The following is a 26724-nucleotide window of genomic DNA, read 5'->3' on the forward strand; positions in this document are numbered from 1 at the left end:
AAATAGAAAAAGTGCTTAGTAAATTGGGTGAGTGATATAGTGAAGGAGATTTCCAAGCAAAGTAGTTCTTGTTGCCTATAGTAAAATGCAAAAGGAGAGAAAAAATATAGTGGAGGACACTTAAAGAAAAAAGAAGCAGGACTTCATCATTTTAAAAATTCCTAGTCTCCAGCTGGCAAAAGATGCTAAAGTAAGAATGGCATCCAAGTGAAGTTTGGGCATTGCTTAGAGATAAAGCCAAGAGTACAGATAAAAAACCTTTTAAGATCAAAAATATTAAAGGTGGTACATCAGAGCGCTCTATACATTCACACATGGAGACCTTTAAAAAAAATAAAGGCTATGACATAAAGATTCTCTCAAACAGAGTCTCTAGAAAGGTTAAAGTCATTGTCCTTCAATTATATCAGTGGAGCACCTGCATGGCTCAGTGGTTGAGCCTCTGCCTTTGGCTCAGGTCGTGATCCTGGAGTCCTGGGATCAAGTTCTGCATCGGGCTCCCTGGAGGGAGCCTGCTTCTCCCTCTGCCTATGTCTCTGCCTCTGTGTGTCCCTCATGAATAAATACATGAAATCTTTTTAAAACATTATATAAGCAAAATAACTACTCTCCTGGACTGAAAAAGATAAGTGTACAAAATGAAAAGGGACCACTGGACCCCCAAAGTCTTCTAGAAGGAAGCAACTGAGAAAACTGCTCAGCTGCAAATACATGCTATCTTTCATGAAAAAGGAAGAACTCAGAAGATGGAATCAAGAACCTAGTGGGAGGAGTCAAGAGACATGGAATATTATTCCCAGGTCTTAAGCCTGAATTAAGGAATTCCCAATACCTACCCAACTAGATTTCAGAATTGCTATGGGCCAGTGACTATTTTGTGACTCTTATTATTCTCCTTTTTAGAAATGTCTATAGTGATTATTGTAGTTGAGCATGTAGGGAGCAGGTTAACTACTGGAACAGATGTTTTGCCAAAGATGAAACACAAATGGCCATTAAGCACATGAAAAGATGCTCAGCATAATGAGTTATTAGGGGATACAAATTAAAACCACAATGTGATACCACTACATGCCCATCAAAATGACCAAAATCAAAAACACTGATAATACCAAGAGTTGAGGATGTAAAAAAACTGAAACACTCACACACTGCTAATAGGGATGTAAAACGGTACTGCCCCTTTGGTACATGGTTTGGTATTTCTCTTATAAAGTTAAATTGTACACTTATCATACAACTCACTGCTAGAATTCTACCCAAAGGAAATGAAAACCACGTGTTCAAACAAAAATCTGCAATATGCAATATGAATGTCCACAGCAGCATTATTTATAATAGCCAAAGTCTGATAACAATCTAAATATCCACTAACTAGTGAATGGATAAACAAAATGTTTATTGATGATTTACTCATCAATGGAAAACCATTCAGGGTTAAAAAGGAATAGACTATAGATACATGGAACATGAATGTCAGTAACAATGCACCAAGTGAAAGAACCGGATGCATAAGACTATATACTTTATGATTCCACTCATATGAAATTTCTAGGAAAGGCAAAACTATAGAGACAAAAAACAGATCACTACTTGCCTGAGCCTTGGAGTGTAATTCAAAATTATAAAGATATTAGTTCTTCCCAAATTGATATACAGACTCAATACATTGCCAATCACAATCTCAATGGAGGTGAGTGTGTATAAACTGGCCAGCTAATAATAAATTTTAAATGAGAATGTGAAGAACCAAGAAGAGCCAAAGCAATCTTGAAGAAGAAAACTGGAGGGCATAACTATACTACTAAAAAATCAAGATTTATTTCAAAGCTTTGGTAATTAAGGCAGAGTAGAACAGCACACAGATAGACAAACAGACCAATGGAAGGGACAAGAGTCCAGAAACAAACCCACACAAATAAGATTTCATAGTTTACAATAATGATGCCAACTACAGGAGAATGGCTTTTTTCTTTTAAGATGCTGGATCAAATGGCTATCTGCTATCCTGGGCGGTAGCAAGGGGGTATGGCAGGGAGCCCTACCTCACTTCATATACAAAAATCAATTCCAGATGTAGCACATACCTAAATGAGAAAGATAAAACTAGAAAGCTTCTAGAAGCTAATATAGGCAAGTATCTCCATGATCCTGGGTTAGGCAAAGGCAAGAAATCTTAAACAAGACACACAAAAACAAACACAAACAATATCTCAAATAACAGATAAAACTATAATTAATAACATTCAACAGAAGACACAGTGAAAGTGGGAGAAGATATCTCCCATACATATATCAACAATTTGTATCCACAATATATAATTAGAACAAATCAATACAGAAAAGAATGACAATGTTTTATTAAAAAATGAGTAGGAACTTCACAAAAGTGCACATCCAGATGGCCAAAAAGCATGGAGAAAAGTGCTCAAAGTCATTAGTCATGAGGAAAAGTGCAAATTAAAACACCACACTAGAATTGCTAAAACTAAAAGAAACTGACAGGAAAGATGAGGAGCCACAGGCTCTGAAGTCCTACCATGGAAATGTAAATTCCTATAACCATTTTGGAAAACTCTTTGGCATTATCTACTGTAATTACACTTCCAAGTCAACATACTGCACGAAAAGACACGTAAAAGAATGTTCACCATAGAATTATTTATAATAGCCAAAACCTGGGGAAAAAAAAAATGTCCCATAACAGTAGAATGGCTAAAAAAAAAAAAAAAAAAACAGTAGAATGGATAAATAAATGTGATATATTCACACAGCAGTAAACTAAAAATATAATCCATTGATAAATGCAACAACATGAATCAATCTCACAACATAATGTTGAGCCAATGAATAGAAAAAAGTGAACATACTTTATGAATCAGAAACAATTAAAACTAATCTATAGTGACATAATGCAGAATAGTGGTTACTTCGGAGGGATGATAAGTGACTGGGAAGGAGCAAGACAGGTTTCTGGAGAGTTGGTGATGTTCTCTATCTTGATTTAGAAGGTGATTACATAACAGTATTTATTTTGTAAGACTTCATCAAGCTTTAGACCTGATATCGTGCCTTGTATGTTACATGTTAATTTTAAAAGTTTGTCACAAAGAATGAACTACAGCTACATTTATTAACATGGGTGAATCTGAAAAATATGATGAGAAAAAGAAGCTTCAAAATAATACGTAAACGATGGTCCTATTTATATAACATTCAAAAAATCAAAAAGCAAAGAAATGATTAACACAGAAGACAGGACAATGATCCTCTCAGATGGGAAGAGGAGCCAGTAGGGAAGGACATCTAAAGGTCTCCTGGAGTACTATAACATGCTATTTCATGAGTAGGCTACAAGTATGGGGTATTATTAGAAGTATTATTTTGTAATTGTTCTTTAAAGTGTATCTATGTATTTTTACACACTTTTTACATGTATGCTGTTTTACAGCTGTAAAATATCACAAGAGTAATATAACTCCTGCACAACTACTGCATTATAAATGATCACAAAACTAAAATGAGAACTAGATTTCATGTCTTTGCATTCATCTGAGCAGCAGGTAATAATGTTATATACAATCTGAAGAATCATCTTCTTAAGGTATTGGAAAATACAAATGAAACATAATAAATAGTAACAATTAATAATGCAGTAAACTATCAAATAACACTGAAAATAAGAAAAAAATAACTTTCAATGATCCACAACATACTTAATTTTTCAAAGGGAACTTTATTAGGAACAAAAACAAAACTAAATGAAAAAAATTAGATGCTTAACAAAATTAAAAAATGACCAGAGATTCATAAACAACTTAAGACTTCATGTTTTCCCTACTTCCTACCTTAAAACAACACAATTCATTTTAAAAATTAAAAATAAGAATGTCTTTAAGTCATACAATTAAGTCAACATTTATTAATAGATCTCTGGTTTAACAGATAACACTTAGAGAGTATTTTAGTTAACCTTAAAATTAAATTTTATGTTAATATAAGCATACTGTCATCCCTTTTTATTAAAAGAACAATCAAAACTGTTCAATAGTATGATCTCACAAAAAGAAACTTACTCATGAAATAAAAAGATGTTATTACAAAGCCCCATTCATTAAAAATTTTTTTAAAAGTGACCAAATTTCTAAAAAATATGACTCAGAAAAAAAAAAAAAAAAGCCTGAGAGAAAAGCAAGGCCATTATTTTCAAATCAATTCCATCTCAGTTACAATTTGTTGCCACTTCCTTGTCTTGGTAAACACCGAAGAATGATATTTAATTGGTATGCTAATATTGAAAATTAATGAGTAGTTAAGTGGTTTCATGAGTGAAACATTATGTGTTATGGAGTATCCTAAGAAACAGTTTTCATTCTTCATTTATGTAGCAGACTTATTTCTACAGCTCAAGATTAAGTGGCTATTGTATCAAAAATATCAAATTAATCAGATATAATACATCCTAAGTGGTCTACCCAAATAAAATGATAAAAAATTTTAAGAAAAATGATCAATTTTTCTTTCTTTCAAAAATATATATTCACGAGAACTCCTCCGAAACCTGAGACTAACTGAAAGAAAAGCAACTAGGTGTTGATCATGAGTGATTATCATCAAAGAAGAGATATACCTGTAAATTGCAAAGAAGCACAGAAAGGTCTCCTCTGGAGCAGAGGCAATTTATATGCAACAACACTCAACTCCTAGTCCCTGTCTGCATCCCCCTGCCCCACCTAAACAGCAGGTCTCCACTAGCAGGTCAGGTTTTACAACACCCCCACAGAAGACTCAGGTCTACAGCTCCAAGCCCAATACAGCAGCCACTAAATCACTGTGGCTGTTTAAATTAATTGCAATGTTAAATTCAGTGTAGTCACATTTCAAGTGCTTAGTAGTCATATGTGAATGGCTTAGTGGCTACTGTGTTGGACACTGTGGCCACAGACCATTTCTATGCAGAAAGTTCTACTGGACCATGCTATTATAGAATATATCTTTGCCCAAACAATGGGGCTATTCCTAAATATAATGAATGTACTTAGTGAACATTTAAGGATGTTTTACTCTATGTATTACCAAACATATTTATTTATGCCAGTGGATATAAAGAACCCCTATGAAAGGGGCACCTGGGTGGCTCAGTGGTTGAGGTCTGCCTTTGGCCCAGGGCTTGATCGCGGTGTCTTGGGATAGAGTTCCACATCAGGCTCCCTGCAGGAGAGGGATTCTCCCTCTGCCTATGTCTCTGCCTCTCTCTCGGTGTTTCTCATGAATAAATAAATAAATAAATAAATAAATAAATAAATAAATAAATAAATAATCTTAAAAAAAAAAAAAAAAGTATCCCTAGGAAGGAAAGGTATTGATCAGCTCCCCCATATACTCATCCAACAATTTAGGAGCAGGGGCTATTTATAGTGTTAATTTCATTTACATATAAAAATAGAGCTTAACAGTGAAAAGAGATTTTTTTTTTTTACAGTTTTTTAGGTATCCAGACTAAAAACTTACATCATTATTTTTTTTTAAACTTTTTTTTATTTATGATAGTCACAGAAAGAGAGAGAGAGAGAGGCAGAGACACAGGCAGAGGGAGAAGCAGGCTCCATGCACCGGAAGCCCGATGTGGGATTCGATCCCGAGTCTCCAGGATCGCGCCCTGGGCCAAAGGCAGGCGCTAAACCGCTGCGCCACCCAGGGATCCCCTACATCATTATTTTTAAAGTGAAAAATGTTTTTTCACAAAGATCTGACATACTGGATCACAAGTACACTTTCATTATACTTGATCACCATCTGCTGGCCATATTATTAAACTGCATAAGCAAATGAAATGCTAGCTGTAATGGGAGACATTTTTAAAGGACATACACAGTCCTGGCTTTTTGCTGCAATGCATTCCTGGAAAACCACATCATAAAGAGATCATTGTAAAGCAAATCATATTTTCCATAAGGGCAGGGCTATAATTAGATTCTTCATTCCAAACTAAAATCTGGCATCAAATAACCCATGGAAGGATCTCATTAAAGCAAGATGCAAAAATTATAGTCCTCTATAATCACTTAAAGTAGGATAATTATTCTCCAAGTCCTTTCTTATAGGTATGAACAAATTTATTATTTAGAGAACACAATATAAATTAAAAGATAAAACTTTAATTCATATAAAGATAACCTATATCTAATACGGTAAAAGTAATATACAATAAATAATAGTTGTTTGCACACTCCTAAAATTTTTATGTAATGTAGATGGTACCTCTTTATAAAATGGCTTCTAAAGAAATCTAAACTAATGACTTATTTTTCATGAACAAAGTCCTCTAAAATAAGCAGAATCCATGTGTTTCTTCCATTAGTACACAGGCTGATTCATCTTTATTCCCCTCCACCCTCTCCTAACCCATAACTTTTAAGCAAAGTTTCAAGTAAAAATAAATGGTATTAAATCATTCTTTTTCATCTTTTCTATCCTAGACCCTAACTTCACTTTGGTGATAAGCTACCAGACCACATCATACTTCACTGAAAAGTCATAAAAATAATTATAAGCCATTAAAAAGAAGCTTCACAGAATCATAAGACAAGAATACAACCTATTATCTTTGTGTTCTGTGTTTGGGATAATGCACAAAAAAAGAATATACAAAGATGACGTGAACTTATGTCTACTTAGGCAGCTTCTAATTCAGGGTATGACCAAATGCAAAAAAAAAATTTTAAGCGGGGGGAGCAGCTACATTGTTATTCCTTCTATCTGGGGGGAAAGGGATTTGCTGAGTTATTTAAATAAAGATTCTTTTGAAGTCTCTTTTAAAATACTCTTAACACTCTTTCTGAGAGTGTGCAGGATTCATGTTTACAATGAGAACCTTCTACATAGCCATTAATTTATTTTTCTCAAGAACACATGATTTTTAGTAATTAAAAATAATTGACCAATGGATTTTAAGATAATATCCTTTAGGAAGACTAGATAATTAGAGAAGCAAAACAATGGTCAAACAAACTAATAAGGAAGCCCCCACAGGAACTATTAAAATAACAATCATCATGCCAAAAGATGGTGGCCACAACAGCTAGCACTTTCCCAGGTCCCATGTCAGAGGCTCTGTGTCTCCATTTTACAAATGGTGAAACCCAGGTTTTGGGAAATTAAGTAATTTGCCTGAGGATACATGGTTGCCAAGTGTCAAAAGTAAGATTTGAAAAAAGGCAAACTGCCTCATTTCAGCTCAATCTAGAAATAACCAAGAACAAAGGCACGGTCACCCAGGACTGCCGATGCAGCTCAAGGGGAGAAAAAGATGGATGAAAGGGGCATTTCCATACTTGCTACAAAAAGTACTCATGCCTACATGGTAGGTTAGAAAAGAACATGAGGTCTAGAATCATCAAGACCTAGATTCCATAACTGAATCCATCACTGGGAAAGTGGCATGACATTACTGACGCTGTTATCTCATCTATAAATACAAAGGCCCATCACGCCAATCTTACAGAACCATAAAGAGGATGAAATCAGATAATATAACTTACCAAAGATTTCTAGAATATTATCTAGCATACAAGGAATGCTTCATAAATGGTACAATTTATCCCACTTGATTTCTGTTTTAACAAATTAGAAATACAAGTGAAATCAACAAGTATTTATTGGGAAAATTTCATCCTTATGTTTAAATTTGTGGATTTGTTACATATAGTTAAATATATTAATGTACATCACTAATGTTCATGATGTCTATCCCCATACATCTTAACAAGACGGTATTTTGGAGGGCAACCTAATAGTACCTATCAAAAAATATGTGTGTAGGGCAGCCCGGGTGGCTCAGCAGTTTAGCGCCGCCTTCCGCCCAGAGTGTGATCCTGGAGACCCAGGATCGAGTCCCAGGATCAAGTCCCATGTCAGGTTCCCTGCATGGAGCCTGCTTCTCCCTCTGTCTGAGTCCCTGCCTCTCTCTCTCTGTGTCTCTCATGAATAAATAAATAAAATTTTAAAAAAATACATGTGTGTAAACTATTAAAAATAACACAGACACGTACAAAATAAAAGTTTTTAACTTTCCACCCAGACTAGTCCTACACACTAAAGGTAAAACTGTTTCAAATGTGGCACCCAGAAATATCCCTTACACATGTACACATATGTCCATATATCCTCTGTAAAACATAAATACACACAAAAGGAAGCTTACTACACTTTTATATACTTCTTTAAAATTTTATATAGAGATATCTCCATACTAGCCCATATAGGTTTTTCTTACCAATCCACAAGATGTTGTACCTAGTAATAATCTCACCAATAGTTTATCCATTAAATCTGTTAATGTACCTAGTTACTGAAACAGCAATTTCATTTCTGGGCATCAGAAATAGCCAAAAAACAAGCAGTTGCATAATGGTATATGTACCAAAATGTTAACTAAAGCATTCTTTATAACAATAAAAAATTAAAAGCAACAGAGATAGGTTAAGTTAGGTTAAATTACAGTAAATCTACACTATTGATTCGCAATTAAACAAACTACACAGACTACATGACACAGGTTCAGACAAGTCAAATGGCAAAAGAGCAAGAGCAAGTTGCAAAATAGTACATATAGTATAAATTAATTCATAATTGTTAAGTTACATTTGTGTGGCTATGTGTCTACTGCAGAATGATACACACCAAATTGCTGATGGCCATTATCTCCCATGAGGCAAGTGGAATAGGGGGATAAGGAGAGAAGGATTTCAACTTTTCATTCCACATATTTCTACATTGAGGTTTTTACAAGCATGTATTATATATAGTTTGTACAATTTCCTAAAATGAGGATAAAAACTGTTATTAGTCACCAATTGCTGCATAACAAATTACCACAAACTGAAGAGCTTTAAACAACACATATTTTACATATTTTCTCATAGCTTCTGTGGGTCAGAAACATAGGTACAGCTGAGCTGGGTCCTTTGCTTAGGGCCGTGCAAGGCTGCCATCATGGTTTGCCCAGAGTTGGGTTCTCATTTGGATACTCTACTGGAGAAGGATCCACTTTCCCCACTGGCATGATTGTCAGCAGTGTTCAGTTCCTTAGAGCTAGTGAATTCATGGCAGCCTGCTTCTTTTAAACCAGCAAGACATTAGAGCCAGTCTGCTGGCAAGACAGAGTCTTATGTATCATAATGTAATCATGGAAGTGAAATCCCAATACCATTGCCATACTTTATTAGTTAGAAGCAAGTCACAGGTCCTGCCCACACACAAGACTATGAACACCCAGAGAAGGACCATGGAGCCACCTGAAAATCTGCCTACCACAAAGATAATTAATGTTTTTACCAGATCACAGTGGTTAAGTACCTGAAGGATGACCAGGAAGTAATATATATATATGGATCCAGCTCATGGTTACAGAACTAAATGAAGTCAGCCAAACAGCACAGGGATGAGATCTAAGTCTACAGTTTCATCAGTAACATTCTGTAAAACCATGCTCCAAACTCAAATGTAAGTAAAATATTTCACCGTCAAGAAAATAAGCAGATATTTGGCATTAAAATACAGTAATAGATCTCTAATAAAATAGAAAAATGATTTGAAAGTGGTTTTTCTAAAAGAAAACATAGGTAATGACATAACCTTAAACCAAGAAATATGAAAAAGGAAGGCAAAGAATAAAACCAGGATGGAACAAGCTATGTGTCAAAACTGATGTGAAATGCTAAGTTTACTAGTGTATGATGTGTATTTGGTGGGGGGGGGGAAGCACGAAGATAAGCATGATTGAATATAATCTCATACTACAAAAAAAAAAAAAAAAAAAAAAAAAAAATTATCTCATACTACTTCTAACATGTCTGGAATGAAGCTATACCCTGTATCCTACAGGAAGAATAAAGGTAAAGAAAAGGTGCCACGTCTACTGAATAGAGAATCCTAACAAAGAGGCTTCAAAAGGGCTCTGCATCTTTAGTAATATGAAAAGGCTAGGACACAAACAGCATAATCTAAAATGCCATTAGAAATACTTCACATACAAAAAGGTCTAAGTAAAGCAGGATTTTATAAAGTGATCAAAAAAGAAACACTAAGGGGGAAAATCTTTTAAGATTAAAGAGGTTTTTCAAAGGACAAGTTGAAGTGATTGTAAAATTTATGAGGCAGCATTAAACTTCAGTTCTAAGTAACAATAAATTATTCACTATAAAAACATACATGTGTCAAATATTATAAGACTCTTAAACTTTTTAAAACAATTTCTTACAGAACTGATTAGATGTATTAGGTCAACACTAGCAGACACTAACTTTTTCATTACCGCAGGATGACCACTCAGAGAGTAAAGGAGTAACTTTAGAAAAACAAAGACAGACCATCAGTAGACTCTTCAGCACCACTCCTGATCTCATCCCACTCATTATGTATTTGGCTTTTAAATCAATTTTATTGCCTTGAAGTAAATGTCAGTTTTATTTTTTAAATGCCTTCATGTATACAAAATTACAAATATGTTAATTCATGTACATGTGGATTAAAATGTTAAATCAAACTAAAATTGAAAATAGATCGAATTAAATTAAGAGAAAAACATAAGAAAAGATACTGAGAAGTTTTGTTTTTGCCAGACTAACTGGTATAAGCCTTGGTGGTATTCTGACACTTGACCAGAAAGATATTTCAATATGTCTTTCCAGCTCACTGTCCTTATATTCCTCACAGTGTGTGAAGAGCATCTCTATAGTCTACATCCACACTTCTCTTAACTTTAAAATTTCTTTCCTCAACTTGTCCAAAAGTTTTTTTCATCCTTGTGGGCCATCTTCTCTGTCACAATCTACCTATCTCAAAAGGTTTTTGTACAGATTAAATTAAGTATGTGGCAGTGCCTAATATGATACATTCATTCATGCATGTAAGCACTCATCAAATAGAAATACTTAACAAAGTTCCCAAGAGGTTCCTTGCCAGTGTTAGGTGCTGGAAACAGTGCAAATAGGAAAAGCATAGTTCCTGCCTCACGGCATTTACCATCTAGCACAGAGGACAGATATGAAATCTTTGCATGTCATGAGTGCAGCAAGGAAGCACAGAGTCCCTTAAACAGACCTGGGGTGTTAGGTAAGAATTTTTTGAATTGTGAGCTCTAAATGACTGAGGACCAAAGGACTGCCTGCTTTTCCCATTAATTACTTATTATATACCTGAATTATTATAAAAAATAATAATAATTTTTGTCTCATATTTGAACAATTTGCATTAAATGCCATTTTATTACAGGTGAGCAACAAAGAAAAAGAAGTTATGTGTTTAAATTATGAAGATTTTATTACGGTATCATTTTCTAGAAAAGTCACTAATATTTGAAGAATATTCTCACTGTATTTTCTTAAATTTTATCCTCTGTTCCAAGGAAGAAAAGCCCATTCACTTGGACTCCTTGAGATCTCAAATCTATTCCTACCCTAAATCTTAATTTTACACACACCTCAATCTTCACAAATATCCCCACAACTACTTATAACTGCTATGTGGAAATTATCCATGCACCTAACTCTCTTCCTTATTTACCTAAAACACCAGTTAGAAATCCAAGTCTGTACAGTCTAGGTAACGAGTGATTATGCTGCCAGATGTAGGGATAGTCTTCACTTCTACAAAGATGCAGTCTCTCTCCTCTTTTTGAGTCTTATAATCCCTCTTCATCTATCTACCTTTTCTTTCCCCTTGTGATATAATGTAAAAATGTGAAAAGAAGTACTTCTTTTACCTCTCAACCCTCCTTAAAAGGGAAGAAAGATCATACTCAACAAGAGATGCAACTGATCTCCAACTCAGTGTCAAAAATGAGTAGCAAATAGCGAAGGCATGCTGTATTAGAGGAGTAGCCAAGTATTACTTAGCTCCAATGTATGGCTGTCTTCTGGAGAGACAGGTGCGTCTCCAGTTTTTTAAATTGTCCAGAAAACTAGGTATTTATATGAAATTCCCCGTTTTTAAGTCTGAATAACTCATTCAAAAATCTTTAAAGATACTACATAAGTCAAACAAAAATCTATTCACATGATTCATTCAGTCTAAGACCACAAGTTTCCAACTTCTGCTCAGCTCCAAGACATGGGAAACTACTTTAGTTCACCTTTGTACTGTAAACTCCATATTCATTACCTAGAAAGGAATACAGCTTTTAGTTGGACACTCAAGAAATGTTTTGGCAAACACCTAATGGATTTTGCAGGCAAACTAAGAATTGTGTTTTTCTTCATATGCAAACCACAATCCCTTTATACCTCCATTTACCAGCTATAAGGCTAACAAAAATTCCATGATAGCACTTCTATTTTTAAATCTCCCCTGACTGCAAAAAAAAAAAAGTATCTAACACCACCTGCTATTAACTTATCTATTCATTTCTCTTTAATCTTCTGAAGGCATCCTTAATTCTACCTACCACTTCTTCCTTTTTGCCTCTCCATTTTGTTGCCCCTTGCTAGTAAAAAAATTTTATGGACTGGATCTCTTGCATTGTGTTCATCTGCCCTTTTCCATCATAATACCTGAGGTCTCAAAAACATACCAGGCTACATCAACCATGAAGGCATTTCAAATTACTAATAACATTTCTCTGATTAAGGGAGAAACAAAAAAATTATACCAAAAAAGAGAGACTATACTGTTAACCAAATCAAATTCCAAAAAAGTAAAATTAGCAAGATAATTAGCAAGATAATGGTGATAAGAAGTGAAGCATGAAGTATGGGTCATTTCAATTGCCACTGTCCAACATTTTAACATTTCAGAAAACAATATCAAAGGTAAAATTTAAAATTTGATAAAAGCCCAACGTAAACCTATCCCTCCTAAAGGCCAAAAATTATACTATGACAATAATAAACCTTTTGTGTATTTGGAAAACTAAGAAGTTTATTTTTATTTCCACTAAAAGTCCTATTTAAGTTAGGACTTTAGTGACAAAGTACAGTTGAGCGGGGTTTATTGTTACAGTCATTATTTTATTAAATCAAAACAAATATTGTTCAATGAGGGGAAAAGAAAAAATTCAAGTATAAGCTTCAAGATGAATATGCAGGATGTTATATTTTGTTGAAGTCATTAGTAATGTTCTTAATTCATGCTTGTCATGAAGGAAAACAGAGAATTAAGTTATTTAAAGATACTGAGGCACTACCTTTCAAGTAATGGGATACATATATATTTAATAGATACCCACAAAGTAGCTAAAACTGTAACAAAATCTTGAATATATAGTAAATGTTAAAGCAAAACTGTTATTTAACCTACCTCACATCCCTTCACAGCCCTCAACTTTAATAAAATTATAAAGTAAATCAACTACTTACCATAAAACACACACACACACACACACACACACACACACACACGAAAAAACAATGTATGAACCAGTTCTGAAGACAGGCTAAATTACAAATTCTATCTGAATCCCATTTTGTTAGCATACCTGTGTCCATCAGTTGGCGACTGCACCAAAGAGTAACCTTCTCCAGAAGAAAGCTTCCATGATTCATTTAATTTGTGTTCACTTGTCCCCAGCTCACCCATTACCCACTCTGGTAATCCTTCTGGGCTTGAACCTTTTGCTCGTGCTGGATTTGGTTCATCAAAATAGATGGACTGATTTTTAAAAATTAGAAAAATTATTCTTTCAGAATGTACTATAATGAAATAAAGATTTCCATCAAGTTTCAAGTCTGGTAACAACCTTTCAAATACTCAATGTAAATTCAATTACATAAAAAATGAATAATGAATTATGAAATATTAAAACACATAAAATGGATACATTATACATTTTATTTATGCTTCGCTGTATAAGAAATCTAATAAGTGATAGAAATTATATAACAGGTGAATCTGGTGATTATTTGTATTATAAAAAAATAAAGCTTTATAAAAAGATAAAGACCACAATGATTTCACTCATATGTGGAATTTAAGAAACAAAACAAAACAAAACAAAACAAAAAAAAAAAAAAAAAAAAAAAAGAAACAAAACAAATGAACAAAGAAAAAAGAAACAAATAAAAAACAACAACAAACGAACAATCCCTTAACTAGAGAGAACAAACCAGTGACTATCATAGAGGAGGTAGGTGGAGGGATGGGAGAAATAGGTGAAGGGGATTAAAAGTACACTAATTATGATGAGCACGGAATAATGTATAGAACTGTTGAATCACCATGCTGTACACCTGAAACTAATATAATGCTGTATGTTAACTATACTGGAATTAAAATTTAAAATAATAATAAAACACATGTAGGAGTGATATGTCTGAAAAGTTATAGCACAAAGAATGGGAGAAGGAAATCTTATAAGCTTCTTCCATAATTCATAAATTGGTAAAATACTTTTGAAGGTAAACTGCCATAAATTAAAGATGCAATTAGTATGCCCTAAGGCAACTACTAAGAAGGAAAGATACAGCTAATAAAAATAGTGAAGATGAAAAAAAAAATAGTGAAGATGAAATGGAATACTAGAAATTCCCAATTAAAAAAAAGATAAATGAAAAAAAAGAAAAAAAATAAAAATAAAAATAAAAAAGATAAATGAAAAGTTCCTTTTAAATTATGTGCTCTATTTCTTTCTGTGATCATTAATTACTCTGCACACACACAATCAATGGGCAGAAAACCACAATCTATAAAAATCAGAAACAAAAATTAGGAATCCATTGATAAAATAAAGGAGGAGCAACAGGTAGAGACCAGGAATTTAGTTCTGACCACACCATAAACTAGAAAATCCCAGGCAGGTCCGTGGCCTTCTTATTTGTGAAATAAAGCCTTTCCTATGATTCTGTGAAATGAATATGAATGGGAAAACATGATGCAACACATCCATCTATCAACGTCTGAATGAGTTTCGGACAATGTTCTACCTTTAGTCCTTAAAGAAGAATGGCAGGAGCCTAATAATTGCTTTTCAAGTGAGGAGGACTTCCTGACACACTTCTGAAGAAAACTCTGCATTAACTGGATACTTGGGCACCAATTCTCCAAATTCTACCCAAAGAATCTTCAAGAGGGGTGTACTCGAGGGAGAGGTTGACACATGACCCTCTCTATTCCAAGTCAGACAGGCACAGCAGTTTTATGAGACCCTCATTGCAATGTTCAATTGAATATCAAAGTCAAGTCACTACTGCCTCCAACACTACTGATCTGAAGCAAAATACAAAGTTCTACTTTAACATTCAACTGGAAACACCATTACAACTTTTGGCATCTCTGCCTTGGACAACAGAATTATCATCTAGGGTACAGTATGCCTCTTGACTGCATTTTGGTTTAGGTTAACCAAAGTCAACTTATAAAATCAGCTTTAAAAAAAATACATAAATATCCTAATAGCAACTACCAATACTGAGTACCCCAGTCAGATTTCTCAAGTATTCAAACACCACACGAACTAAGGCATATTTCATGGTTACAAGGATCAAGACAGTGACAATTCACCAATGAAACATTATTATATCTGCCTTTGTAACAGCTGATTTTGATAGTGAAATTAGGTGAAGTATAAACTCCAACCTACTATCATCATTTTATTAGAGTAGAAAGGAATTTTAGATCCAACCTCTCATGAATTTTTAAATAATGTATCTGAAAGAATTTAATAAACCAGAATTTACTGGTAGACATAAATTATACTTAATGTTATTAAGTATATTTATTATACACTTAATTCAGTGAAAACTAGTGGGAAATTAAGGCTCAATATAAAAAATTTTATTTCAGTTTTTCAGAAATACTGTACAATATTGTGGAATGGGCAAATCAATAAGCACAGTGCTCTTAAGGCCAATATCTGATTTTTATTCAAAGTGGGAAAAAGTGAATTACAAAGAATAAAAACAGTTTTACCTCATATATTACCTAGGACTTATAATATAACTATTCCCAATTGGGATGATGAGTTGACATTTTTAAAGGAATGAAACTAAGACATTTTTTGGTCTATGATACCTACCATGTAGGAAGGCAATGTTTTCAGTGTCCCTGGTTCAGGACGGTGTGTAAAGGGCCCTTCAAGCACTCCTCGCTTCAGCATGTGCAATAACAGTTTTGCATACAAGTTCCGGTTCTTCCGGCCCACTATTCCTGCACCTGTTCCTGAAGGCTCACACAGTTTCCTGATCCAAAGTGCACACCTCTGCCGTTCTAGAAATAGGTAAGAACTGTTAGAAACTTGATTTTTCAGAAAATAAACAGTAAAGATCTGTAAAACACCTGCTTTGGTCTAGAGCAGGACCTAGCAAACTTTGTCAAGTGCCAGACAGTGATCATTCTAGGCTTTGCAGGCTACCTGGTCTCCGACACAACTACTCAACTCTGCCACCCTAACGTGAGAGCAGCCACACACCACATGTAATCAAATAGTCATCAGCATCTTCTAGTAAAACTTTACAGAAAAGGTTTGGCCCTGGGAGGCTATAGTTCACCAACCCCTGGTCTATAGTTTAACTTTTTCAGTTAACTAGTCATCAGGCAAGACAAATGCATAGAATTATTTTCTCAAAAATAAAACCTCTGGATCACTATTGAATAAATGTCTGAATAAAATTTTACTATAAAAACATCTCTAAGATAATTTTAGCTGTGTTGAAAAATCTTTCTATAATTCTAACTACACAAAGCAAAGGAGAGATGAAATGCAATCTTATTTAAGCTTTTAAACTTAACCTAAAATTAGATCTCAAATGTTTTACTTATTAAAGCTGATAAATTTCAGATTTGTAGTTGATTAATTTAGGGTTTTCTTTTAGCCTCTCTAAAAATAATTGAGGGCTATTAACCTGTAATTTAGCAAAATAATTATCCCTCTAAAGACTACCTTAAAAATACAGCACAGTTTAATCCACATATAATGACCTATTGACTACTTTATCTGACCACAACACAGAATTCTAGGCCTCATGAAAACTATTTTGACATTAATCTTTTATCAATCTAACTCAATTTGAGGATTATATATCTAACATAAATCATAAATCTGCTTTAATCTCTTAGTTTCTAAAGGTCATATTCATTTATTGTTTTACCTACAAAAATCGCTAGGACCGGATTTACCACTTTGCTCATACCAGATTTATCACTACAAGTACGAGGGCTAACCTTTAAAGAACTATTGTATTTTTAGCTTTGAAAATTATATAATCACAAAGCAAAGTTCATGAAATATTGGGTGTACTTTGAGAAAAAAATGTGAAACAGATAAAGATAAGAAAACACTTTTTCAAACCATGTATTTTCTATATGCCTTGCAACAAATCTATATAATACCCTAAGGGCCAGAATGTGGTACAATTTAGCTCATGAAAAGAATTCTTTACTTAAAATATTGAGGAGAGCCATTATTAGAAGTAGAATTCAGCTGTAAGAAGATATAAATTATTATCATTGTTCAGGCTCTTGACTGGAATGGGAGTTCTGGAGCATTCATTACAAATTAATGAATTAAACAAAAGGGCAGAATATATCAATACTGACAATGAGTCATGAACCAAAGATTACAATTAATCCGATTCTATGTACCTACATTCACTTTTAAAAGAAGATGAAATATGAGAATAGTTTTATTACAAATACATTTATAATGGAAGACTTTAATGCAAATTTGTCCTATCAGCAGATCTAAGACAAAAGATAAAGGCAGTGAGTATCAGAAGAGACCACAGTATAGATATCATTAAATAGAAATACAATTAATCAAATAATATACAAACAATACAAATCATGAATGAGCCACAGGATGTGAAATATGCATCTTTGAAGACTAGCAGAGGGAGAAAGAGGAGGTTACAGTCTGATGAGGCAAGAGAAGAGGGTAGGAAAAGAAGCTTGGAAGAAGACCATGCCAAGCCATCCTGCGAGAAAAGGCTGCAGCCCTGCAACAATGGGTGGCCACAAAATGCATAACTGATACACTATACCCTCTTCTCCCAGTGTAGCTCCCTGGAACAAATATCTAATATTGAGTTGCTGCCTTATTTTGAATACGGAGTTCACTTAGAGACCTTAGGGAAATAGGGAACTTGGACAAAACTTGGATAAAAGCCAGAGTTTCTTGCTCCTACTCCCCACTACCAAATCAGATTTACCTTCACAACCTACTACAGTTTAGAGAATCATCCTGGCCCCCTAAACTCACTCCAAGTATTCTCTGATGCCTTAAATTATCTGACAAGTCTTTGACTTGATACAAAGACCCTCATACCATAATTAGAGAAAACAGGCCAGGAATTGCAGACAAGATAGCAACAAAAACTCATTCACAATTGATTTCATTCAGTCAACCAATAAGCATATGAGAGCAATAGATATTTTTCTGCTTTGATAAATAAAATTGTCAGAAAAAAAGATAGACAGTAAGCTCCTTTAAGAGGAAGCATTTCAGGGAGAAAAAAGATGCAGGAAGAAACAGTTGTAGCTAACTCTAGAGATCCACAGGCTTTAAGCTCATGATGTCTGAAAATGGTATCATAGGAAGATCTTTCCACAGTTTACTAGGATATTATCACTAAATTTCTACCAACCGTTGAATAGCTCAAAGCAAACAATCCTACATCAGCTTAAGATAAAACTGATTAAAGAAATTTAGCTTTTTGGGATGCCTGGGTGGCTCAATCAGTTGAGCATCCAACTCCTGGTTTCAACTCAGGTCATGATCTCAGGATTGTGAGACTGAGCCTTGTGTCTGGTTGTGGGTTCAGTGGGAAGTCTTGAGATTCTCTCTTTCCCTCTCCCCCTCCCGCCACACACACACACACACACACACACACACACCCCCATGCCCTTTCTCTCTAAAATAAATAAATCTTTAACTTAAATAAATTTAGCTTTCTTTTTCATTTTTTTTATTTAAAGATGTTATTTATTTATTCATGAGAGAGACAGAGAGAGGCAGAGACACAGGTAGAGAGAGAAGCAGGCTCCTCACAAGGAGCCCGATATGGGACTCGATTCCATGACCAGGATCATGCCCTGAACCTAAGGCAGATTCTCAACCACTGAGCCACTCAGGTGTCCCTTAGCTTTCTTTTCATTGTGATAGTTCATTGGTTTGAAAAAGTAATATAAAGAAAAAAATTATTCTTAAGAATCTAGTTTACAATCATAATCTTACCTGACCTATGGGATAATTTTAGAACAAAGGGCTTCATATCTACCACAAAGTGATCAAATTCTGCATCCAGCTTCTCCCATTTTTCTTCTTCACTTCCTATTTCCATAATTCAGCCTATAAAAGATTTAAAATTAAAATATTAAGATCTGTCTGCTGATAACTACACAACTCTAATGAAAGAGATCAAGAAAAACTCATTAGAGCTAAATAGTGTTAAATATCCCCAAACTAATCTATAGATACAATTCTAGTCAAAATTCCAGCAGTATTCTTTGTAGACATGTACAAGCTGGTTTTAAAATTTACATAAAAATGTAAAGGAACTAGAATAGCAAAAACAATTCTGAAAAAAGAAAAAAGTTACTGGAGAATTCAATTACCTGATCTTAAGATGTGCTATCAAGCTATGTAATCAAGACAATGTGGTATTGGTGAGAGGATAAGACACACAGACTCATGAAGCAGACTAGAGTTCAGAAATTGATGCAAGTATGGACAGCTGGTATTTGACAAAGGTGCAATTCATGGAGAAATGATAGGTTTTACAAAAAAGACACTGTAACAATTGGACATCCATATGGGAAATAAATAAATAAACGTCAACCTAAACCTTATAGTGTATGCAAAAATCAACTCAAAATAAATCATAGACGTAAGTATATCGAAAGATGAATGGATAAAGAAGATGTGGTCTATGTATACAATGGAATATTACTCAGCCATTAGAAACGACAAATACCCACCATTTGCTTCAACGTGGATGGAACTGGAGGGTATTATGCTGAGTGAAGTAAGTCAATCGGAGAAGGACAAACATTATATGTTCTCATTCATTAGGGGAATATAAATAATAGTGAAAGGGAATATAAGGGAAGGGAGAAGAAATGTGTGGGAAATATCAGAAAGGGAGACAGAACGTAAAGACTCCTAACTCTGGGAAACGAACTAGGGGTGGTGGAAGGGGAGGAGGGCGGGGGGTGGGGGTGAATGGGTGACGGGCACTGAGGGGGGCATTTGACGGGATGAGAACTGGGTGTTATTCTGTATGTTGGCAAATTGAACACCAATAAAAAATAAATTTATTATAAAAAATATATATATATAATGTAAAACTATAATACACTTAGAAGAAAAGATAGGAGAGAATCTCTATGACCTTGAATTAGACAGGATTTCTCAGATATGACACCAAAAGTACTCCCCATAAAAGAAAAATTATTATATTGGACTTCACCAAAAAAAAAAAAAAAAATGCTCTGCAAAGGACTCCATTAAGGGATTGAAAAGATAAGCCACAGACTGGGAGGAAATATTTGTAAGTCATATATCTCATAAAGGATTTATATCAAGAACCTATAAAGAACTCTCAAAATTCAACCATAAGAAAACAACCCCAAAAAAACAGCCAAAAAAAAGTCCCTTTGCCAAAGAAAATACAAATAACAACTAAACACATGAAAAGATGCTCAATGTCATTAATCATTAGAGAACTGCAAATTACAATCACAAGATCTCAGCACATACCTATTAGGACAGCTAAAATTAAAAATACCAAATAAACAATACCAAATGCTGATGAGAACACAGAACCACAGAACTCTCATGAACTGCTGGCAGGAATGCAAAATGGCGCAGCCACCTTGAAAAACAATTAAGCAGTTTCTTCCACAGTCCAACATACCCTTATTACATGATCCAGAAATCCCACTCTTAGGTATTTACTCTAGTGAAACAAAGTCTATAATCATGCAAAAAAGACCTGAATTTAAGACCCGTAGCCGCTTTTTTCTTGGTTAATCACCAAACACAGGAAACAATACAAATGTCCCTCACCTGGGGAACAGATAAACAAAGTCTGGTGTATGCACACAATGAAGGAGTACTCTGCAAGAGAAAACAATGAACTGACATACGTGGCAGGGATAAACTCTAAAGGTATTTCGCTGAGTTGTGGAAACCATTCTCAAAGGGCTATACTGTACAAATCCATTTGTATGACATTCTAGAAAAGGCAAACAGTATGAGTACAGAGAACAGATCAGTGGTCCACAGGGGTCGGCAGGTGGGGGAAGAATCTGAACACAAAGCAGAGGCATGGGGAAAGCAGCTGAGGTGCTGGAAATTATTCTCTTACTGTTTTTATAGCAGGTTATAAGACCCTATTCTATGTATGTGTAAAAGTTCATCAAATTGTATACCAAAAAGTGATTTTTTAACTGTATGTAAATCCAAAATTTTTAATTCCCCTCAAAAAACTAAAAAGATTAGTCCTTGCATTTCTTCGTAATTAGCAAGAAACACACTACCTATAAGAAAGTGAATCCCCAAAATCAGTAGGTTTTGACAAAATTCCTTAAGTTAAAAATATCCACACTCAACATGTTCCCTTAAATTAAGAAAGGTCTTGGAAGGGATATGGACTACCTCTACACTACGCATAGTCCCCAATTTGTCATTTATTTATTTACAAATTACAGGTTGGAAAAAAATTTGTCCTGCCTCATAAGCTGTCTCCACAGACTGCGCTACCCCTGCTAAACCAGCTTCTAATACTGATCACAGTGTCCTCCCTCTTACTACCAACAATCTCCTTCTAGAAAGGTCTTTCTACCTGTCTCTGCAAGTAAACCATAGTTCTTGCCAGTCGCCATGACTTCCCTCCCAGTTGCTAGACGTGAACCCATTCCCTCTCAGAAACATGGTACCCACTCTCTGGGGTCTTTCACCCTCCCCTTGGCCTCGGGCCAGGAAGAAAACCAGTGACTGCAACCCATCCTGCCACTTCCCAGCTACTGCTCTTCCAACCTCAACCCAGAACTCTTGTCTTAGGAGGCCCTCAACATCTGACCAGACCTCATTCTCCCCATTCCCATCACCGTTACCTTCCCAAATCCCTTTTATCTGATCATAGCCTTTATCCTCTTATTTTTTTTTTTTTTTTTTGCCTTTATCCTCTTAAACTCTCTCTCATCCTCCGCTTCTCTCAGCAAGCCTGAACTCCTCCAATGCCCTCCTTCACCCCTTCACTAAGGGTCTGCTGGAGAAAAATGGCATTGCCTGTAGTCAGCTTCCCACCTTATCCGAATCCTCGGATGTCTTTCACTATTTCCTCCTCCAAGATGAGCTTTTGAGCTTTTATCAGACATCTTAGAGCCCCTCAAACTGCTCCTGCCTTCCCTCACTCTCAATTTTAAAAAATCTTACCCCAGGAATCCCTGGGTGGCTAGGCGGGTTCACGTCTGCCTTTGGCCCAGGGTGCGGTCCTGGGGTCCCAGGATCAAGTCCCGCGTCAGGCTCCTGGCGTGGAGCCTGCTTCTCCCTCTGCCTGTGTCTCTGCCTCTCTCTCTATGTCTATCATAAATAAATAAAAATAAATCTTTAAAAAAAAAAACTTACCCCCTCTTCATGGGAAAAATAAGAGTCAAGTGGTGACACCTCAAAATGCCCTTCCCTACACCTCTGAACTTTCCTCTAAGAGAATAGAACACCTCCTTGCCTCCTTTGCTTCGGTATCCTTTTTTTTTTTTTTTTTTTTAAAGATTTTATTTATTTAAGTTAAGAGACTTCAGGATCGCGCCCTGGGCCAAAGGCAGGCGCTAAACAGCTGAGCCACCCAGGGACCCCCTGCTTCTGTATCCTAAGCGCTAACTCTCCTCTCTAGTGCCATTATTTCTATCACCTATCAGTTACCTCCTCACAGGTTCACACTTTCCATCCCCTCTGCATCCAGCCCCTCCACAGGTTCCATCCTCTAATTCCCCTCAAGCCAGTAAGTCAATAAGTACTCAGAAATGTCTCCAAACCTGCCTGTGTCCTCTTCTTGCTGCCCCTGTGTCAGAGAGAGCCCTTCCCACTACTCCCCAGCCCTCCTGAAACAGCCAGCCTCCCCTCTGTCTGCTTTTCCTACTCCAGCCACTGGTACCAGAGTAAGTTCCCTAAGTGCAAAGCTAAGTATATCCCTCTCTAAACAAAAATCTCTCTTGACTACCTACTATAAGATACTATTTAAAGCCAAAGTTAGGCCTACAAGTGAACCCATCTCTCACCTCTCCCTACATCCATGCTGCCCAACATGTCCACCTGCCAAGGGCCACTTCCCAGCCAATGACCTCCGTGCCATTCTTGCCACACTCCAAGCCTTTACACAACCCCACATCCTCTCCTCAAGCAGTTCCCTCTGCCTACAGTCAGGTAAATACAACTTAAACAGCACTTCAGAGAAAAGCCTGCCCAGTTTGGTCAAGACTCTTAAGTTCCATTCTCAGTGTGCACTGCTCACATCTGTGGGGCAGCATTCACTATGCTATTATTCTTTGTACATATCTAGGTATTATTTACATGCCTTCCACCATCTGTGAGATGTTCCTAGAAGGCAGGGCCCATGACTCACACATCTTAGACATATCTGGTACTTTACGTGGCACGTTATTAGAAGCTAAAGAACTCATACAAAGAACAAATGCTAACAAAAGGGGAAAATGTCCCACTTTAACAAGACTAATAATGTTGAGAAGATTCTAAGTACCAAACAGATCTTCAAGAATAGAAATATTATATGGCCTTAATTCGATTTACCAAAACGGGCCATCCTACCTTCTGCATCACAATAGAAGAAACATATTGTCAAATTTAAGACTTGATTAAAGTAAATGTTATTTAGGGCAGCCCGGGTGGCTCAGCGGTTTAGCGCCGCCTTCAGCCCAGGGCGTGATCCTGGAGACCCAGGATTGAGTACCACGTCGAGCTCCCTGCATGGAGCCTGCTTACTCCCTCTGCCTCTCTCTCTCTCTCCCTGTGTCTCTCATGAATAAATAAATAAAATCTTAAAAAAAAAGTAAATGTTATTTAAATACATTTTCTGATTGGTTAGTTGGCTTGGGGGTGTTTGGTTGGTTGTTTTGCCTTCCTACAATAACTAACTGCATTCCTATATAATTACACCTGTTATGTACTTGGTAACAGAAGACTATGATACCACTACAGGATATTAGATCATAAAGCTGAAAAGCAACTATTCAAATGGATGAACAGACAACTGGAAACTCCCAAACTCAGAATTTTAAGCACAGCTCTAGCCTAGGAGTATATTCCCAGGCTTAAACAGCGCATCCTGCCCATCTATTCATTCACCTAAGAGCATCAATAGATAAAGCTAAAGCAAAAAGATTTCTAATGATCACTAATTCACAATAAATCCCTTGACACACGCAAGAAAGGTTAACATTTAATGTTAGAGAAAAATAAAACTCAATAAAGACTCCCCCAAAGTCATGAAATTAAGCACAAAGCTCAGATTAAAATTCTGAAATCCCATGCTCTCAGATCCATTATACCCGACCTCTTGGCTATTTACATATACGTCAGCAATATCTCCAATAAAGACATACTTTGAAAAGTAGAAAGGCAATTGGAATTGCTATCAGATCTTACAATACTAGAGTACAGTTTTTTAAAACACAATAAAGGGTCTATGTGACATTGGGTAAATGCTAAAAATCTGCATCTCTTTATCCCTTATTTATTCTCCAAAAAAATTAAGAAATGCAAAAAGGGAAAAAATTAAGGTACCATTTCAAACCTTCAAAGAATTCTTGCTACACAAATTACATCTTATAAACAAACTGTATCTACTAAGTTCCAACTAATCAAAAAGTTTCAGGACTACCTAAAGCTGTATGTTTGCCTTAGGCATGTGCCTATACTAGTCACATAAATTACTTCACAAGCAAAAAGAGAAGTCAACTGGGTGACTCTTGCTTATAATCTAGATTTGATCATGTCTTTCATTTAACTCACTGGCATTATCTTTAAAAACAAAACAAAACAAAACAAAACAAAACTGGGCAGCCCGGGTGGCTCAGCGGTTTAGCGCCGCCTTCAGCCCAGGGTGTGATCCTGGAGAACCAGGATGGAGTCCCACATCAGGCTCCCTGCATGGAGCCTAGGTCTCCCTCTGCCTGTGTCTCTGCTTCTCTGTGTGTGTGTTTGTGTGTGTGTCTCATGAATAAATAGAAAAAAAAACTAATTATACGTGGACACCTATCAAATGGGCTTAAACCTCCTCAAAGTGCTGAGTTGCCCTAGGAGTCAGCAAAGTAGAAGCAAGCCTCAATGATCATAAGGCCTTGGAAGAAAAGCAGCCACGCTGCATAACGAAGGATACGCATCTCTCACGCCCTCTGTCCAACACGATAAACATATTCCTGAAAGCTGCAAAAAAAATAATAAATCAATTTTGTAGGAGTCATTCCAGAACACTTGAAATACGTCCCCTCGGTAAATCAGCAAGTTTTGCAGGTGCACGCGATGTTCGGATGGTCAGCAGAGGGAGTGACTGGGGCTTGCTTTCCCTGATGGTGCCAGGAGCGTGCTGTGCGCTTTACAAACGTGTCCCGGGCGTCATCATCACCCTGGGAGGACGGGCACTGTTTCATGCCCATTTCCCAGAGGGGGAAGCCGAGGCTCAGCGGGGTTAAGGAGCTGCTGCTGCCCCGGGAGTCGGCCCCACGCAAAGTGGCAGCTGGGCCTCGATACTGCGCGCTCCGGGCTGCGGCCGCACCACTGCGCAGATGCTCCTGCCATTCCGCTCGCCTCTTCTACCTTATCTTTACGCCCATCTCTAAAGAACAAAGGGTAAGACAGCCACGGAGGAGGAGGATGAAAGCTGTGGGTCTGGACTTGCGTGGTCGGTTCCTGAAGCGTGGGGCTCGGAGCACGCCGGGCCAGGCCTTCCCGAGCGCGGGGCGCCCAGCCCGCCCTGGGAGGAGCTGAGCTGCCCCGCGGGAGCGGGAGCGGGAAGCAGGGGAGCGGGAGGCAGGGGAGCGGGGGGTGGGGGCCTGCGAGCCCCGGAGGCCGCGGCCGCCTCCCTGCCCCCGCGGCCGGACCCCGGGACCCCGTCCTGGGGACCAGCTCCAGCCGCTTGGAAAACTTTGCCCGGAACTTTCCCAGCCTGGATTTCCCTCGGCAAGTGGAAGCGGGGCCGCCGGCTCGCAGCGCCCCCTCCCCTCCCCTCCCCCCTCCCCCCTCCCCCGCCTCCATCCCCATCCCCGAGCCGCGCGCGCGCCCCACAGGCCTGGCGAACGGGCGCGGGGCCTGCGAGGCGACGCCCCTCCTCGAACGGGCCCCCGGCCCCCCGCGCAAAATTCCACTCGAGAACCCGGGGGGGCAGGGGCGGGGCAGGGGAATTCGGGAAACCGAGAACCTGACGCCCCTACATGCAAGCTTTCGGGTCGGCCGCCTCCGCCGCCGCCGCCGCCGCCGCCGCCGCCGCCGCCGAGAAACGGTTTCAAATCCTTGCGGGCCGCCGCCGCCGCCCAGGCAGCCCGGGGGCGGGGACTTCCGCGCTCGCATTCCCCGCCCCCTTTTCCCACCCCTCCGGTCGCGGCCGGCGCGCGCGGCGCCGTTGCCAGGGCGACGCTCCCGGCCCTCCGGAGGCGGGACTTCCGTCCCCGTGTCCTCGCGCTGCCGGTCGCGGGGAGCGTTGCCATGGCGACGCTCCGGGTCGTCGCGCCGCCTTCCCGGACGGCGGGGCTGCCTGACGACGGTACGTGGGCGGGTCC

At 37.4% G+C, this 26724-nt stretch overlaps 1 protein-coding gene across 4 annotated transcripts in view; it reads right to left on the minus strand.

Moving 5' to 3' along the window:
• The window catches only part of CEP112 (centrosomal protein 112), a 399815-nt gene extending 373309 nt beyond the window's left edge, over positions 1 to 26506 (minus strand). For all 4 annotated transcript variants that reach the window (XR_005364290.1, XM_038546802.1, XM_038546803.1 and 1 more), the window contains exons 1-4: positions 26380 to 26506; positions 19166 to 19279; positions 16010 to 16200; positions 13475 to 13647 (exon numbers count right to left, since the gene is read on the minus strand). Coding sequence is in view for 3 of the 4 variants with exons in the window: in XM_038546802.1 (XP_038402730.1) it covers positions 13475 to 13647; positions 16010 to 16200; positions 19166 to 19271 (470 nt within the window). In the remaining variant the exon portion in view is untranslated. The remainder of the gene's footprint in view (positions 1 to 13474; positions 13648 to 16009; positions 16201 to 19165; positions 19280 to 26379) is intronic.
• Between the last annotated feature and the right edge of the window lie 218 nt (positions 26507 to 26724).

Source organism: Canis lupus, chromosome 9, assembly GCF_011100685.1.
Source record: "Canis lupus familiaris isolate Mischka breed German Shepherd chromosome 9, alternate assembly UU_Cfam_GSD_1.0, whole genome shotgun sequence".
In the NCBI taxonomy this organism is placed as follows: Eukaryota; Metazoa; Chordata; class Mammalia; order Carnivora; family Canidae; genus Canis; species Canis lupus.